The sequence below is a fragment of the Danio aesculapii genome, chromosome 7, assembly GCF_903798145.1.
Source record: "Danio aesculapii chromosome 7, fDanAes4.1, whole genome shotgun sequence".
Lineage (NCBI taxonomy): Eukaryota > Metazoa > Chordata > Actinopteri > Cypriniformes > Danionidae > Danio > Danio aesculapii.
In genome coordinates this window covers 23,551,641-23,571,360 of record NC_079441.1, presented here as the reverse complement: position 1 = coordinate 23,571,360, position 19,720 = coordinate 23,551,641, and the positions used below count along the sequence as shown (strand labels likewise).

The window sequence follows — 19,720 nt, the reverse complement described above, 5'->3', positions numbered from 1 at the left end:
AAAAGGAGGATGTACATGGGTTTCTTCTTGACTTTTTTTAGACTGATGTGAAAATTCAAACCTTCTCCTAAATATTCCTAAGACTAAGGAGACGGTTATTGATTTTAGAGAGAGAGCACAAAGCAAAACTCACCCCACATTAATTAATAAGGAGAAAATTCACTTAGTAACAAATTACAAATGCTTCAGTGTGATGTTGGACGACAAACTTAAGTGGCATGTATGAACTGACTGCATAAGTAAGCATCAACAGAGAACGTACTTCCTAAAGATTGTCTTTCAATGTTGACAACATGTTATTGATCATGTTTCATAGTGTTTTTATTGAAAGTATTGCAACACTTAGTGTAATCTGTTGGTATGGAAATGCGATATTGTGTTCCAAGATGTGTGAGAAATATAACAAAATTATCATTTATACCTCAAGAAATTACGTTTTTAAATTCCTCCCCCCTCAGTAGCAGTTGATGGTCAGTAGACTGGATATGTATTTAGAGTAGGGGTACCATGTTTTTATATGTGAAATGTCAGATGTCTCTGTGATTGCTGCAAATAAAATTTCCCTACTGGGACAAATAAAATTAACTAACTAAACAGTACATACAGTAGCAGTGACTATCACAATCTGTAGACTATATTACAATAAATAAATAAAAATACAGACAGTTTATGTTTATTGCATTTATTTGATTTGTCTGTTGCAATATTGATTTTAATATATAATATTTACTATATTTCTGTAGTATATGTGATTTTTTAAAGACTTTGAGTGTACTCGCACTAGGCTATCATTTGACCACCATTTCCTGGTTCGCTTGACAAGTATGAGTGCTCCAAATCTCCGAATGGCCCAGTTAGACGAGGTGTGCCAGACCGCAGTTCGGTTGGGCTTTGGCATGATATGCTTGTAGTGTGTAAAGTGTGCCTAAGCTCGAAACTGAAGACCCGACGTCACTTTAAGGGACTATTTCATATGTGTTTATTAATCATTCTTACTTTTCAATAGACGCAAAACTGTCCTAGTTTGTCAAAGATACAAATCTCTAGCTGCACCTTCAGCATACCTCCTAATACCTGCGGCATGAGGACTTTTATGAACATTTATGAGCATCAAAAGTGGTGGATCTGTTCGGCAAAAGATTTGACTGTGTCACTGCATATCAAATGACTTTAAATAATACAATATAACTAAAGCAATCTACATTGTACTGAGCGAGAGTGTTTCTCTTCTGTTAAACTGAACAGTCGCGTCATAAATGACTAGTGGGATAACGGATCACTAATCTCACAGTTTAGATCACACTATGGTTTTTGCATCGGACCATTTTTCAGATCAGCAAAAAAGGGAGGAGACAAATGTCATTTGCTTTACATTTATACAAAAATATTACTGCAAAAACCACTGGTTTAAGCAAACAGAACTTAGAACCTGTAATTTTAATATAAATAAAAATCAAGAACGAACCAGCTGAAAAAATGGAAAATATTCAATACGAACAATGACCTTTAATACTGTTGCTGATAACGCTAAATATAGAAATCTAACATCTTGTGCAACATCACATATTTATTTTCAATTAATGATTCAATAGGCGGTGACGCAGTGGCGCAGTAGGTAGTGCTGTCGCCTCACAGCAAGAAGGTCGCTGGTTCGAGCCTCGGCTGGGTCAGTTGGCGTTTCTGTGTGGAGTTTGCCTGTTCTCCCTGCATTCGCGTGGGTTTCCTCCGAGTGCTCCGGTTTCCCCCGCAGTCCAAAGACAGGTGAATTGGGAAGGCTAAAATGTCCGTAGTGTATGAGTGTGAATAAGTGTGTATGTATGTTTTCTAGAGATGGGTTGCGGCTGGAAGGGCATCCGAAGGGCAGCGTACAAACGTGCTGGATAAGTTGGCTAAGTTGGTTCATTCCACTGTGGTGACCCCGGATTAATAAAGGGACTAAGTCGAAAAGAAAATGAATGAATGAATGAATGAACGAATAATTATTCAATAATTCACACATAAAACTTCATGTTTCATTATAGACATATCATTTTTGAAAACCTATTCAGTGACAGAATTTTGATGGTTGATTGTCGCCACCCATTGGTTAAACAATGTAGTTGCTAAAACATTTACCAGCATCAAGTTCCATTAAATGGTGATTTTAACCTTTAAACATCAGTGTTTATATCTGAACTACAAACAGTCATCCCAGTATTTCAATGTTATTTAATTGTTTTTAACTAACTAAAAAAATGGTAACTGAATTCAAACGCTTATTTGAATGCAGCACTTTGAAGAATTAACAAACATATTAAAATCATTATCATTTATCATTTATGCCAAAATGCTTTCATACACGTGATTTGAATGACGCGGGAGGCAATCTCTCTGCAATTGTTATTAATGTTGGATTAGCCTACAAATTTTAAAAATGTATTAATCTGCAGGTCACATGTGTTCTGGGTTGTGATTTATACACTCCTATAAACACCGTAAGCGAGCTCAGGCTCAGAAGGCAAAAAATACAATGTGAGTGTGGGCCATGGGGGAGAGGGGAAGGAAGAACAATCGCATATTGTATGGTTCAAGACAACCGTGCCTAGTCTGAGTACACCCTTATTACCAGTCTAGTCTTACCTGCAATGTGTCTGCAAACAGCACTATGAGATTCTTCAGATCTAAAACCAGGTCTGGATCAGTGCAATAAGACTGGAGAGATACAAAAGAGAATAATTATGTCAAACAGATATGCAAAATATATAACTTTATTGAAATGTTAAAACTTCACCTGTATTTCCTTTTAAAAATGTACGTTATCATGAAGTGTGGCATTACGCAAGAATTCAAAATAGCTAAGATACTATTTTCAAGTTTGGCCTATGGAACAAGGGTTACAAATATGATCAAGTATTTGCAAAAACTACTTCTTCTGCATATTTAAAATTGCCCAATTCTCAAATACAATAATAAATATCTACAAATAAGTAGGTTATCCATTAAATTGAAGTCTAATCGCGTGCCTTGCCCAGTGTGTGTTACATGTGTAGTGCTGCAGACATACTGAATGTGTACGCAAAGCTGCAATGGTCTTGGAAAGAGCCAGTTCCCACAATTCTTCCACGTAAGCCCTGTTTACCAAGCCTTGTGTGGTGTGCAAGATGTGGTCTTCCACAACAAAAAAACTACAGGACACACAGAAACAAATCAATGAATATAAGAAAGGACATATGGCAGATACAGTGAGTGCAACATCATAAGAAAACATGTCTATGCTAATATCCCAAATACACACAATGTGGCTTTCCTGCACAGATACATCACTGAGTCTACCCAAGAATATTGCCAAAATCTGTGTAAGTGCCTTGAGCTTATTTTGTGCCATTTAGGATGTTTGCAAAAGCCTTCATTCCAGACAGCAGCCTTCCCAATATTCCCATTCAGACACTCGGAATAACACCAATCTGCCACTCCGCATCCCCAGAACCATAAATCCTGAAGCTCAGAGTATTTTTCGGCAGCTCTGGGATGGAGAATCAGGAAGGGCCAGAGGAAGGGGAGCTTTTGGCTACTGGGAGGGTCTGAACGCTGAGCCAAAAAAAGGGATTCGGCTATTTTAATTCTCTTCTATATTAAAAATGAATGTTATAAGCATGTAAAATTGATTTTCAGTTCATTTTGGCCATTCAAAACAGAATGTGCACTGCACTTACCCGACAATCTGATTGAAGTAGCGTCTGTAGCCCTCTAACGTTTCATGCTGGACACACAGTAGAGAGAGAGAGAGAGAGAGAGAGAGAGTGAGAGTTTATGAACATTAGTCAGATGAGCAGTCTACTGTTACAGGTTGTTTTTGATTTTTGTTTTCTTATTATTCATACAATACACTCTATTTTAAACCTAGCAAATTTTTATTGTTTATTTGAAAGAAAATCTTAAAGTTACCTTTATAACATCAAGAATCATAATATTGGCAAAAAAACACAACATAACTGTACAATTCAGCAAATGTGACAGGATACACTACTGCTCAAAAATGAGGGGAGTGCAAGATCTTTTTGATGTTTTTGAATTAAATAGGTTTTAAAAAAGTTTATTTTTCATTAAAAATATTCGAAGATAGCGCAAAGCAATTTCATTAAAGCGATACTTCAACCAAACTGAAAATTATGTTAACTCAAGCTTCACAAACATGTATTGTTTTTAACAAGACTATACAAGTAGTGTACAATACAACAAAGGACAAATTACAGACTGTCTTAGTCTTTTTTCCCAATATCCCCTCAAAATAAAATAAATAAAATTTAGATATTAAAACAACCATATCCTCTGAGAAAAAATAAATACATATATAAAAATAAATAAATATATTTAAATATATAAATAAATATATATATATTTCCTCTTTCCAGTAATTTACTGTGTATTAAAGCTGATATCCAGTGAACAGGGTAAGCCTGTGATATAGTCTAAAACAGGGATCCAGGTCTTGTAAAAAGTATCTTCTCAAACATGTTTGACATTATTTTTCCTCTGTTCAACACAAAGAATATATTTTGAATGATTTTGGAAATCTGTCACCATTGATTTCCATAGTATTTCTTTATACTACTATGAAAGTCAATGGTTACAGGTTTCTTACATTCTTCAAAATATCTTCTTTTGTATTCAACAGAAAAAGTAAACTCAAAGTTATGGAACTACTTGAGTGAGTAAATCGTTTGGGTAAACTACGCCTTTGATGGTCAAAAATATATATTTTTTAAATTATTAATTATTTAAATTGTTTATTATTTTATTATTATTATTATTATTATTATTATTATTATTATTATTATGCTGCATAGCAATTTACTAGTAATTTAGCATAATTATTAGCATCAACAGATCTTAATCATGACATTTTTATATTATCAATTTACAGAATCTTTGCAGAACTATCTAAAATAACTCTTTGCAGAGCTATTTCTTTAAAAAGTTTTAATAAAGTTGACCCCCAAAACTTATAAGTATTTTGTAATGACATAAACATTAAGCAACAAAAATAAAAATAAAAATAAAAATAAAAAACAGCATCTGGAATGAAATTCAGCTCTGCTGTTAGGAGAACTAATGTGTTTTCCTGAGCTATATTTTTACTAGAATGATGGTTCCATATCCTTTCCCAGTTATTTTTCTAGCCAGTGAAAACTATATATAAGCACCTCAATACTGGTGGTACCTTTAGTTTCTTGTGTGTATCAGTCTTAAATAAGCATTTAAAAAAACATGCTTACCTCACAGCTCCAGGGAGTTTACATTAAGTGATGTTAGTGATTTGGGGATAGTGAAGTGCATATGAGTGGAGGGTGTTACAGAGGACATGCGCTCGGACTGTGTGAAGGCGTACCATGTTAGAGTGAGGTTGAAGCACAAGCCGCGCCTGTTTCCGTCGCTGCTTCCTGTAGTAGTTCTCAAACGTGTCCCGGGCACCCTGGGTAAAGCAGATACATATTCTAAGAACTTGAGTGGAAATAAGGCTTTGGGTTTGTGTGAGCGGACCACCTCTCTGTGACAACCATAGAAACAACCACTTACAGTATCACTATTTGAAACTCAAACACTGCTTAATGGCCCTTAACAATTCTTAACAAAACATGAAGACAGTGCAGGGTCAATGGCATTTTGTTTATAACAAAGCTCTGCTGAGTTTGTCTGACCATTCCTGTTCTCTAAAATACAGCATTCTGTTTACAACTTAAATGGGTCCTGTACATTTTATGGCCAGCCTTTGGGACGGAGCAGACCAGATATGTCTGCACTGCACCAATTCGCATGACACAAACATGAATCCACACTTTATCTTAACCCTATCTGAATTGTTCATCCCTTATATAATGCACTTATATGTGTCATTCACCACTAATTGTGTGTAACAGATTGTGTTCTAGTTGTTTGTATGCTGACTACTGCAGTTCCTCCCCACATTGTTACTACTAATAAATATGGAGGAGTTCAGATCAACAGCAGTCAGCTACAGTTTATTAGTTTGTTATTTATAAAAATATTTATAGACAGACCCCTTAGTATGAACGTTTGGTTACATTTGAATAAGTAATTAATTTCATCCACCCTGATACTAGAGATCATTTGGTTGGTCAGAATATTGGATGAGTATGAGATGATGTTGAAAAAATGATCATTGACAGTGAGAAACTGTACATTTTGAATGTGTGCATCTTCTTATTGCAAATGTTGTCACTGTTTTGCATCATACCATCTTATTGATAGCCTTGAGACAACATTTTGATATTACTCATCAACAATTTTGATTTTAAGGGGATTGTAAAGAGTTTGTTAACTAATAAATGAAAATAACCCTGAGACCCTTTGTTCATCTTTGGAAGACAAATTAAGATATTGAAACGTGCAGATGAAACGTGAAAGTGCCTGCACACCCCATAGACCGCAACAGTCCTGACACATTCAAAGAAACCACTCTCACATGTTTTGATATTGTTTTTGATACCTTTTCTGGACTTTGAATGTCTCAAGACTGTTGCCATCTATGGGGGTGTGGGAGCTTTCAGATGAAATCTGTGTTCCAAAGATAAACAAAGGTCTCATGGGATTGAAACTACCTTTATTTCAATGCAATCCCCCTGAGACCTTTGTTAGTTAATAACAGAAATGTAGTAATTAATAACAGAATTTAATTCTTAGGTGAACTAACCCTTTATAGGGAATAAAAGAGGGGAGGGGATGAAGAAAAACAGACTTATATGAGGTAAACTTGAAAGAAAGAGCATATCGGGTACTCTTTTCTAATCTTATAGTATGATGCTCAAAAGAGGCTTGTGGCCTAAAAACAAAGACCCTCATTCACCATTCAAAGGCTTGTCTCAGAGTCCCAGAGTGCAGTTCCTGTCCACCTCACACTGACTGCTATCAAAGTCTATAAGGGCATAACACTAACACAAGCACACATGTCCCAGTCAGATCAGAAACAGCACAGCAATGAACAGAGAGATATGAGAGAAAACAGCAGCACTACAGTTAAATGCATCGCTACTTCTGGTCAAGTGGCCCTGAATTTATCTAGCCAGATGAGTGACTGCATCTCTTTCACGAAGATAATATAACAGGACAAAACTCGACCACACAGAACCAACAAAAGTGACATAAAAGATCTGTTGAGTATCTAGTGAGTGTTTTCTTCTGGTGGTCTGCATGACATGCTAAGAAAATTTTAAGCAATCACATATAAAAGAAAACTGCACTGTAATTAAAAGGTTTACATTTTATCTAAATTAAATGCTGCAGTAAAAAAATGGTGCATTTAAATTTGTTAGATATATTATAATTTTTACTAAATTACTATGTTATCATTAATGTATTAATTAATGTGGCATTTGCTACTTTTACCTGTATGTGTATGATGTCTTTATACACGGCATTTAATGACAGGCCACTAATGACAAACTACAGTAAAGAGTTGCGAAATATCTATGCAAAAAATCCAATAATCACAATATACTGTAGGACATTAGCAATATTAAAGTTTGCATGAAATCAAAATTTACAATGTTTATTTTGCTAGCTTACATTGTTATTCATAAGGTAAATCATTAATCCATGCAAGTTAATGCACTGAAAAAAATGTTTGTTTTCATAATGTTCAATAAAACTCTATTTGCTTCTGCATTTGGAGTGCGGTCCATCTATTGAGGTCAACTTGAGGGCTTTCATAGCAACTGCATTTTAAAGGTGCTGTATGTACATTTTTTAACTTTTCAAAACCATGAAATACCATAATATATTTGCAGATATTTAAGAAACATGCTAAGTGAGCATTCTTGTTTATCTGAAAAATATATGAAATCTTTGAAAATGTGCGTTAAGTGATCGTCTGAATGTCTGTCTTTGTTTTGGTACCTTTAACCCACCCAATGCCAGCTTAGCTAATTATATTTCAGCATCCCAGGTTGCCTTGGTGGAAAAACGCGTATTTAATTCATTCAGGACTCTCAAAATATGTGTCCGCGACCGAAATGCAACCTACGGTGGATAGAAGCAGACTTTGAAATGAGAAGCAGATTCAGAGTTCCACATGAGGAGATTATTAATAAGCAAATAATATAAATATTACGAACATAAACATTAGGTAAGCAGGTTACATTGTAACCCTGTATCCCAACAACCACGTGATGAGATTTACTGTTATAAGCAATTGGGCTGTTGTCACCATCGAAACATGACAGAAATTTAAATACAGCCATTCAGAAGCACAGAATAGTGCACATACTGCACTCCAATGAAATAGTAAGGTTTATAATCTAACCTATACATATTAAATATCTTTAACATTATTAAATGTAGATTCTGAATCACTGATATGTGTTGGCTTGCACTGAGTCACAGTTCTAAAGTCCAATTTCAAATGGTTTATTTTATTTTCAAGGTCTGAGGTGAACTATCTGCAGCTGCTTTCAGTAGTATGGCAATAAATGTTTAGTAAAATGGCATTCAAACTCACATTACTAACATTTAACATTGAATAAAGCACATGAGGTGTTCCTGATCATTTTCAGTTTATCCTGTTGTTCAGCTGCAAGAACTAGCCATTTCTAAAATATATTGTTCAGGTGTTGGTTAGAACAAAAACTCATTTTAATATGGAGATTATTTCTTCTATTGTGTGCCGTTGTTTTTGTTTAGAACCCGACTTAAATCAGCCTTGAAGCTCGACAAGCTTTTTACTCATACACATGTGCTGCTGATGATGTGACAATAAAAGTGGATTTGACAGTCAGGCACACTACTGTTGGTATCGTCAATCTGGCAACCTGCGCTTGTGTGTGTTTTGAACCAGGAGTACAATACCTAGTTCAACCACTGGGAGTCAAACTTACATACTACACCTTTAATACCCTCCTGTAACCATTAGTTTGCAATGAGGGAATGATGCACAAAGCCCTGCACCTCACTAAATATTCAATTTCAGCTGAAAGTACATCAACATACTGAAATAAAAGTCTCAGCAACTTCCAGTTCACCTGAACTAAAACTTTTGTAAGGCTAACGAGTGAATTTTGGACAAAATAATGCGTTACAATGCAGTCAGCAAGTTTTTTTGGATCTCCCTTTAAGTCCGTAAACATATTATAACTAAAATGTCTATGAAGAAAGCTCCTACAAGTGTTGTCATTGAGCTCTGGTCTACAGCAAATTTCAGCATACTTATTTTGCCAGACTCTAGACTAAGGGCACAAGAGCGATACTTAATCCCTCAAGAGTTTAAACCAGCATTCATTCGGTTACCGAGCTCACCATAGGCTACATCACCCCAAGACCACCCAGACATAATGATGTGTGGAGAAGAAAAAAGTTTGAGAAACAAGAAATGAAGAAGAATAAAACGGGCATAAAAATGGAAAAGCATTATACAAATATCGAATGACTTTAGAACAACCTTTAATAACAGCAGGGATCAAACAGATACTCGCCTTTGACCACAGAGGCCTTCAGAGTACAATGAAAGACAGAAGGTGAAACGATTCAGTCAGAAACACCAAAAGAAAATGTAAGTAAGCAACTTCCTCAAGCCAAAGTCAAAAAACGAGGGATTGTTGGGAAGTCTGATTAATTTTAGCCAGTTGGTTCATTCATCAACTTATTGAAAATGGATTCGGTGATTCATAACCACTGTACTTTGAAGCTGCAGTCTGTCAAACTGTAAGCTGCTCATAATTTAAAGTAGCTTCCCCAAAACTGAATGGTCCGCAGTGGGGTAAACTCCTGCACAATATACGATCATTGGAGCAGGATGTGTATTACCTCACAATTCTTAAAAAGAATCTTTGGAAAAGGAAAAAAGGATGTTAGAGAAGGATGCTCTGTTCTGTGGGAAGGGAATTTAACTGAGTGTGTCCATCCTGTGCTGGCTGTACGAGCTCTAGTGTGGTTAGTAAGATTGAGGTCAACCAACTGCAGTCTAAACTCAGTCAATCATGTCCAAACGCTTCATCTTCTATAGATGTTCCTTAACCTAAACAGTCAAAATCAACCCGAGAACGCTGCCAACAAAAACGACTGCAGAAAGATCCATGCTCAACTATCCTCTAATGCCTGATTTCTTGAGCTTCACTGACATGGACGCTGATGGATGGAGTGGTGATTGATGGCTAGATTTTGGGTGTGGTTCTCTGGGTCAGAGCAGTACGATGAAGGCCTGTTATGTAGTTCTCCTCCAGATTTGCAGATGGTCTTTCACAACTAATCCATTTTTACCCCGATAAGAACACAAACCAGAACTGTCAGAGAGAACTGAGACATTGTTTAGACTTTATGTCCCATCAGGAGCTAAGAGGAGGAGTTTGAGCTGGAAGAGGGGTTCACCAGAGTACCAGGAAAATAAAGTCAAGCAAAAGCTACTAAACTAGACTAAAGTAGAACTGTAATGTTCAGACGCTAAAATGGACACATGTGCCACTTCGAAGAAATTGAGATGTCCATTTGTCTCTGTATTTTTATGCCAAGAGAAATGTAAAGTTTAAAATATGAAATATGAAAAAGGAATATAGAAATTAGCTGTAATTGTTTAAGCTGAAATCATTTTAATGATTTTAAACGTTTAGTTTGTATTTTCAACTTTTAATATTATATCAGTAGAAGGGGTGCCTTAATAAAAGGGGTGTAATGATATGCTCAAGTCGTGATTTGATCAACATCTCAATACTGAACTAATGATATGATTTTATCTTGATATTGTCTCCTAAAAAGTGTTTAATATTAGTATTGTTACTGGTATTTCTCAAAATATGGTAAAACATTAATAATATTATAATATGTAGGTATACTGTTGGCTAAATACTACATTTGTACAGAGTTTGGGTGGAGGATTTTGAACCATTTTCTGGTCCTCGATGCACAGAAAAGTGATGACATAATACAATAAACCATAATAACTGCTTATAAATGTGATATGGCGATTTAAATGATGTACAATTTCTTACTTTAGAGAGTGCCGCTCCAGTCAGATGCTCAAGTCTAGTGATACAGTCACCTTGAGATTTAACAAATGTATGATTTCAAATCATAATTACTACCTGCGGCTCCAGATATTGCACCATGGTTTTATAAAGTCAAACGATTGCTCTGTGCAACAAACTGAACTTTCACAACATTATTGATTGCTATTTATAGCCTAGGCAAACGGTTTCAAGCATGTACAACAGGGGAGAACAACCCTGTTCCTGGAGATCTACCTTCCTGCAGAGTTCAGCTCCAACCCATATTAAACACACCTGCCTGTAATTATCTGTAAATATAGTGTTGTTCAGGTCCTTATTAATTGGTTCAGGTGTGTTTGATCAGGGTTGGAGCTGAACTCTGCAGGAAGGTAAAGTCTAGATCGGATATGCGGCCGGCCGGAAGTATGATATGCACATCAATATAGCAGCCTTTTTTATGACACTGTATAATAATAATTAATATTTGAACAGTACAGTGAGGGTTGGGTTTAGGGTTGGGGTGGGGGTAGATATTAAAATACAATAAATGGGAAATTTAATAAATAATACAAACAATTCTCGTTAACTTCTGGCCGCAACCATTTCTGATCTAACAACAAACCTGCAGCAAGGTAGATTTCCAGGAACAGGGTTTGTGATCACACATCATGCTTCTTTCGCAGACATGTGCACAGTCTGTATACCTCAGTATTAAACAAACCTAAGTGCATAATTTCAAATGTAATTTTGCTTTCATGAAATGTCTTTATGCAATGTAGTACATAAAGATGGAATTGACATTTTTGGGTGAAATATACCCTTATACAGTGAGCTGACTCTTTGATAAAACAAGATCAATATTGCAAATCACATAGTTTACATCAGCATTATGCAATTCCATACACCCTTTTTCTATTTCAATGTATTGTTAGACTCCTAATACATAAACAATATATTTATTCATGTAGCCATGGTCAAGACGACCTGCTGCGGTTCAAACTGAGCATTAGAATGGGGAAGAAAGGGGATTTAAGTGACTTTGAACGTGGCATAGTTGTTGATGCCAGACGGGCTGGTCTGAGTATTTCGGAAACTGCTGATCTACAGAGGTCAGAGGAGAATGACCAGACTGGTTCAAGATGATAGAAAGGCAACAGTAACTCAAATAACCACTCGTTACAACTGAGGTATGCAGAAGAGCATTTCAGAAAGTACAACATGTCGAAACTTGAGGCGGATGGGCTACATCAGCAGAAGACCACACAAAGTGCCACTTCTGTCAGCTAAGAACAGGAAACTGAGGCTGAAATTCACCCAGGCTCACCAAATTGGACAATAAAAGATTGGAAAAGCGTTGCCTGGTCTGATGAGTCTCGATTTCTGCTGCCACATTCGGATGAGTGTCAAAATTTGGCATCAACAACATGAAAGCGTGGATTCATTTGCCTTGTATCAATCGTTCAGGCTGCTGCTAGTCATGTAATGGTATGGGGGATATTTTCTTGGCACACTTTGGACCCATTAGTACCAATTGAGCATTGTGTCAATGCCACAGCCTACCTGAGTATTGTTGCTGAATACGTCTATCCCGTTATGACCACAGTGTACCCATCTTCTGATGGCTACTTCCAGCAGTATAACGTGCCATGTCATAAAGCGTGAATCATCTCAGACTGGTTTCTTGAACATGACAATGAGTTCACTGTACTCAAATGGCCTCCACATTCACCAGATCTCAACCCAATAAGGCACCTTTGGGATGTGGTGGAACTTATTGAATCTATGCCACGAAGGATTAAGGCAGTTCTGAAAGCAAAAGGGGTTCCATACCCGGTACTAGTAAGGTGTACATACATGTATTTATATAAAATCTCCATCAGCCTCTGATCTCTGACACATTCTAATCTAATCTAATTAAAACCTTTAAGTCTTAAATGTCTTAAGATCTACTTTGAGGTCAGACTAGTTCGGAAGAACAAGTAATTTCAATTAGGCTTTGTTCTGCCAAACCAAAAAACAATAAGTGACTCTGGTAAATGACCTTGATGCAAAGTATTCACAATTTCAACAACTAAACCAAGAATCACGCTTCCTTTTTTCTCTGCTTTCAGCACTACTGATCTCTAGAGGAAGCATTTCCTCTGTCCGTTTGAACTTTATTATCCGCAGAATTATTACCAAAAGTCAATTGTTGATGGAAGTGTGAAGAAAAACTCAAAACACATTGTCTTCCACTTATGTTTTTCAGCCAACCATGACCAAAGAACAGACTGTACCCTCTAACTGGCACTATGACCTCTTTCTGGTCCTGCTCTCCTCCTTCATCCTTATTCTTTCTATTCCTCAGCTTGACTTTCCATCCAGAGATCAACTTCCTGTGCCTCTACCACAGCTCCGCACCTTTAGTCTCAAGCCCCACAGCCGTACAGTCTCACAAACACAAGCCAAGGGACACCGTGGTCGGGTCACGACCCCCTGGTATGAAGGAAACACAGGTGAACCCCCTCAGCGTCTCCTGCTGATTCCCAGCTCGGGCCATCTGGAGCTCAGCCAGCTCGGGAGTCAGAACAGATAAAAAAAAGAGCCATTTTGCATCAACAAGAGCAAGGTCATGAAGAGTTTCTATGTTTGACTTCCATAAGTCTCTCTCTCGCTCTCGTTCTCTCTCTCTCTCTCTCTCTCTCTCTCTCTCTCTCTCTCTCTCTTACAGTAGCACACTGCAGTGTTTACATGAAGTTTGTTTAAATTATCTGAAGTGATGTCACACTCCGGTCGATCGCCATATAAACATACAAGAGCCTCAACAACTTCCTTCCTGTGGGGGCATTCAGGACTGTGAATGTACAGTGAATGGGAAGTATCTGCCATATGCACATTCAAACAGGCGTTCATCAGTCTGTGCTTACCATTTAAACAAAAAAGTCCTTCTGGGACACATAGAGTGCAATTCTGATTGTTTTTGTATAAGTGAGCAGTGTGATTTCCCAGGGTCTGAGGTGACTCGAGGGTCACCTGGGAAAGGAAACACAAAAACATGAACATTCCTCTTTAAAAAGAAACACATCGACTCGCTTATCGGGGTTTTGTTTGCTTTCTTTCCTATAGGCTCAAAACACTATGTGTGCCGTCCCTTCTGTGACTGACTTTCAAACAAGTCTCTCATCCAATACTTTTCCTTCCTTTCTTTGGAGTTCTCAGACAGCTCCTGGACCAAGCTTTGGACTGGTCAGAAAAAGGGCGATATGAGAAATCTAAAGGCTTCCTCTTTGCCCTGATCCCCCAGCATGCCATTCTCACCAGCTTCCATTACAAAGACTATTGTAGTAATGACAGTTCGTCTGCTCGCACATTAAATTTACAGGCCAGGGGGTCGTAAAAGTGACATTCCAGAAACTCGAACAATTCGAGAGTCTTCACGAGGAGCTGTCAGCATGTACACTCCAAAAACAAACACGTGCGTACTTGTGTAAAAAAAAACACAAACAGACGTACCCACCCAAGCACGTAGACCTACACCAAGTTCACGCTTTTATTTTGAAACAAGCTGGTACAAAAGCAAATAAGTTAAAGACTTCTGACTCTACAGATGCCTGTTTAGAAAGTTAATAGCTAGTAAATTAACACTGATGCATTAAAGACAGTTTTTTATTATTATGGCTGCATCAAATTCAATATTTGTTTATGCACAAAATATTCCAGGGTACTTTTGGGTGAAGAACTTGCTGGTAAACTACAAAGCAGTTTCCATTGGCAAATATCAGCAAACTTATTGACAAACAACTGATGTGAGATGCTGAGAGTCTAAATGACCAGAAATTTTCGTCTGTAATTTTCGCACGTTAAAAAATAAATTCGACCTCATGTTGTGTCAATCGTATTGACACACTGCCTCCGAAACTTTCGTCTGTCATAAAAAAAAATTTAAACCGGGTTCGATTTTTTCAGCTTTTTGCACCCAAAAAAAGAACTTCAAGAGATGTTTTGACAGTTTAGAGCCACCGTACAAGCGAAAAGCTAGCTACAGAATGCCGTCAATTGAGCTACAGATAACTTTATGACAAATACAGTGCATAAAATAAAAACAGAATGTGTTGAGAACAGTTGAGAATTCGTGACTGGATTTAGTGGCTGGCACATCTATGCCCTGCTGCTGCCTGGTGAGTGTGTTCGTGTCATATATTTGACATACTGCCCATAGACATTATAATAGAAAGCATGGTCCGCTTTCATTCCGTTGCTTCAACACGTCAACGCAGCCGCCTCCATATGTTATAATGTCTATAGGTACTGCCAGTCTCTGTTCAGGATTTGTTTAAGTATGTGAATGTGTGAAGCATCACAAGCAATCTAACAAATTCCACTGATTTCCTGAAATAAATGTTAAATTTCGGGTTAATCCAGTGCAGCTCTTTAATAATGTGCGGAACTTTCTCTTTGGATGAACACAATATGTAGAATATTCCTTTTTATACTTTGGAGAACAAAGGAGTACAATCATCACTGCTTGAACTGACTCAGAAACGTTTAGCGTTTTTTCGTAATGGATTAATTAATATGCATTGAACTCCGTGTGCAAGGTTTGTTTACGTGACAAATTTTTCACATATGAATACGAAAAAAAAATGCATACGAAAAGTGCAACTAAGGTTATTGCACACTGAATCCTAATTTTCCTCCTTAATTTTCGCACGTTGAAAATGAAATTCGACCTCATGTTGTGTTAGTCATGATAACACACTGCCTCTAAAACTTTCGTCTATCATAAAAAAAATTCTAACCGGGTTAGATTTTTTCTACTTTTCGCATCGGAAAAAGTGCTTTGAGGGGTGTTTTGACAGTTCAGAGCCACCGTAAATGTGAAAAGGTAAATAAATTTATGACAAACACAGTGCATAAAATAAAGATAAAATGTGGCACCTCTCCTCTGCTGCTGCCTGGTGTATGTGTCCATACATTTGACGTACTGCCCATAGACATTATAATAGAAAGCATGGTCCGCTTTCGGTCCGTTGCTCCGACATGTCAATGCGCCGACATATATTTTAATGTTTATGAGTACTGCCAGTCTGTGGTTTGTTTACATGCGTGAATGTGTGAAGTATCACAAACAATGTATCAAAATTCCACTGATTTCCTGAAATAAACTTTGCATTTGGGGATAATCCAGCACAGCTCTTTGATAATGAGCTGAACTCTCCTTCCCCTCTATGCAGTATTGGATGAACACATTATGTCATCTATTCCTCTTTCTTTTTCTAATTTGGAGAAGAAAAAAGAACAAAGCATTACTGCTTTTTCGTAATGGATTAATTAATATGCATCAAACTCAGTGTGCAAGGTTTGTTTACGTGACAAGTTTTTCCGCAAATTAATACGAAAAAAAATGCATACGAAAATTAGAACATTTATATTTCGGACTTCAGTGTGCAAAGACCTTTACCAAGAAACGCAAATGTGTTAAGTGATTCCCTTTGAGCTTCCATTTGAGCTATGTTTTGGCCATTGCAATTTACATTTTACATATTTAATTATGCAGCCGTACATCCAATCAAAATTATACACAGTTCTGTTACTATTCAAACATTTAGGATCAAAACAAATCTCTTACATTCACCAGGCTGCATTTATTTAATCTAAACTAAATTAGTCATGAAGTGAAATGTAATTACAACTTTAAAAAATGTTTGCAATTTATATCACATATAGAAATATTACAGAAAAATGACAGATACTTCAAAATGCATTCTAAATCTAAATTTAAAATCTGTCACAATTTAATGAATACCTGCTGAACAAAGCACAAATTTTCCTCAAAATAAACTGACAACAAACTTTTGAATGGTGGTGTAAAACAAATTAACATACAAAACGATGAATAAAAATCTCACACACAAATATATTCACTCCTTGTGAACCACACAATGCAACAAGAGCCCTTGGGGAATAAAGTGCAGGTTATTTGTGCAAGCGTGAGGGCCAACATCAAGATTTTATTCTGATGTAAAAGTCAAACTTAACAGATCACAAATAAGACATACTCACCAATACAGTGTAGATGTGTAAACAGCGATACACAGGAGAGAAGTCCACCAAGTCATGCGCACCAGGAACCTGCAATACAGACAAGCCAGTGAGAAATACGTCATCTGTACATATTAGCAGCACTATAAAGATAATCACTATGAACATTCAACATTATTTGTATTTATTCACATTTATTTACAGTATTTGACAATTAATTTCACAATGAATGTCGGTTTGACTGAATGTGTCCTTATATCCCCTTTGACTTGAACCACCCTTGACCTTAGTGGTCAAGAAATAACTTTTTTTCCCAAAAAGTAAAACAAATGGCCAGCTAAACAATGCCAGCTTTGATCTGGTGCCCGCAAAACGGCAACCAGGGACATCCAAACTCAATTATGTCGTGGCACCACCAACAATAGCCCAGAGAGAATGTGGAAAAACAATTCAGTATTGATGTGCCACTGGGACAGGGCTGGAAATGTCTGTCCGGTTCGCGGATGGCGTGTTCACACCAGCGTACTCCCCTAGAAACAGTTTACAGACAGGACAAAGGGGCGCAAGGGGACATCGCTCAGGTGGCAAGGGGTCATAAAGCGGGCATCTTTGGATACAAACATTTCTCAGGAAGCCCCTGAGCACCGAGATTCAGGCAGATTAAAGGCTGGCACAAGCAGTCCCTTTCGAACAGGAGCCAGAGGAGGAAAACATGATGACGCACACGCTGATTGAAGCACGGAGGGAAGGGAAGGGGGAAAGGTCAAACAAGAGGGCAAAAGGCATTAAATTTACCAGGGTCAGTTAAAGGTAAGATTTTCACTTATTGTGAAACTACTGTGAGAGTTGACCTACAGTAACAGAGTGTTACCCCATCACAAAATTGGGTAAGAGGTGGTAACATTAGTCAACAATTACATGATTGTTTATTCAGCAAGTAACTCTGTGTTAACTGCTTTGGTGCTAAAGTGTCTTCTTAACACAAACACAAAACAAAGTGTCCATCAGCAGTGCTTTGGTTACAAACACAAGTAGTGTCAATCTCGTGTTCCTCCAGTTTAAGCAAGTGAAAACACATGTCAAAACAAGCGAAGAAGTCACAAAACACAAACAACGCTTATCTGGGCACGTCAAAATAAACTCAACGTGAACTAAACATTGAACACCGACTGTGACCGTCTTGACTGAGTCACTTTAATTTCTCTCTCAGGAGCGAAGCGAGACAGTCTTTCTGTGCTTGCCGGTGGCCGCTACAGCTGGGGAGCACGTCTTGCATGCTCCACACGTCTCACATTGCCGCCTCAGAGGAGCAGGGCAGTCCTAATGACACTAAACGACTGCAGAGCTGAGACGCTCCATTAAGAAAGGGAGGGGATCCTGGACTGGGCAGCAGTCCAACAGCAAGCCTGCTGGGATATCAGAGTGAAGCAGGAGAAAGGGACTGATGGAGAGGGACAGAAATACAGACTAGGATTGGAGAGTCAATATTTAGTGATGCTTTTATTTTTTTTAATAAGAAAGTTCTGGAACTTGATGTTTTTCACAATTTTTGATTTTTCACTAACGTGCATCAAGTACAGCATTAAAATATTCTGTGAATGAGAGTTTTCTAGTCATAAGCCTGTTATTTATTGTTTTAAAAGACTTTTGAATCAGTCCACTGTGACTGAATTAACCCGAGTCACATACTGATTGATTCAGTTCAACTTAAAATGAATCAAGAACCATCCGTGTGTCATCTTTACTCATAGTTTACTCCAAAAAATGTATTTGCTTTTGAATTACTAGAGGGTAGCATGGTGGCTCAGTGGTTAGCACCGTCACCTCACAGCAAGAAGGTCGCTGGTTTAGGTCGCCTCTGGACCAGTTGGCATTTCTGTGTGGAGTTTGCATGTTCTTCCTCTGTTCACATAGGTTTCCTCTGGATGCTCTGGTTTCCTCCACAATCCAAAGACATGCGCTATAGGTGAACTGAATCAACTAAATTGGCCGTAGTGTATGAGTGGGAATGAGAGTGTATGGATGTTTCACAGTACTGGGTTGTGGCTGGAAGGGCATCCGCTGTGTAAAACATATGCTGGAATAATTGGTGGTTCATTCCGTTGTGGCGACTTCTGATAAATCAGAGATTAAGAAGAAGGAAAATGAATGAAAGAATGAATAAATTAATTAATGAATTACTAGACTACCGAAAATACAGATGACCTTGTCCTTCAGTACAAAATAAGCAAATGATTTTTTGCTGAAACTGTTATTCACAAAACACAAGCAAATGGGTACCAGAACATTGAGAATTAAAATAAAAACTTATTTTATGGCATATAACAAACAGGATAATTTAATTACTTGAAATTATTCTTGAATTTCTTAATGTATCATCAGGTGCCAGAGGTTTGGATTTACTTTGCCTGTATATGTTTTAATTACTTTCAAAGAGCTGGTGGCCATTGACTTGCGTTCTATGAATTAATAATGACCAGAATTTCAGATAAAGTTTTCTTTACAGTACAGCACTGAAGAAAAAAAAATCACATATATCTCAAATGGCATGGATATGAACAAACACCACAATTTCATTTTCCTGCCATCTCTCTTTTAAGAAAAAAAAAACCATCCGTCTCAAAATTAACAGCAACAAAATGAAGAAGGAATCTGAACAAAATTGTTACATTCCTTATTACAACCAGACTATGAAGAGCTGAGACTAAAGAACCTGGTAAACTTCAAAT

General features: G+C 37.3%; 1 protein-coding gene across 2 annotated transcripts in view; it reads right to left on the bottom strand.

The window, feature by feature from the left end:
• exoc6b (exocyst complex component 6B) overlaps window positions 1-19,720 on the bottom strand; it is a 168,653-nt gene that overhangs the window by 73,191 nt on the left and 75,742 nt on the right. For both annotated transcript variants that reach the window (XM_056461351.1, XM_056461352.1), the window contains exons 8-12: window positions 17,013-17,081; window positions 5,369-5,452; window positions 3,693-3,739; window positions 3,044-3,164; window positions 2,620-2,691 (exon numbers count right to left, since the gene is read on the bottom strand). In XM_056461351.1, the coding sequence (XP_056317326.1) occupies window positions 2,620-2,691; window positions 3,044-3,164; window positions 3,693-3,739; window positions 5,369-5,452; window positions 17,013-17,081 (393 nt within the window). The remainder of the gene's footprint in view (window positions 1-2,619; window positions 2,692-3,043; window positions 3,165-3,692; window positions 3,740-5,368; window positions 5,453-17,012; window positions 17,082-19,720) is intronic.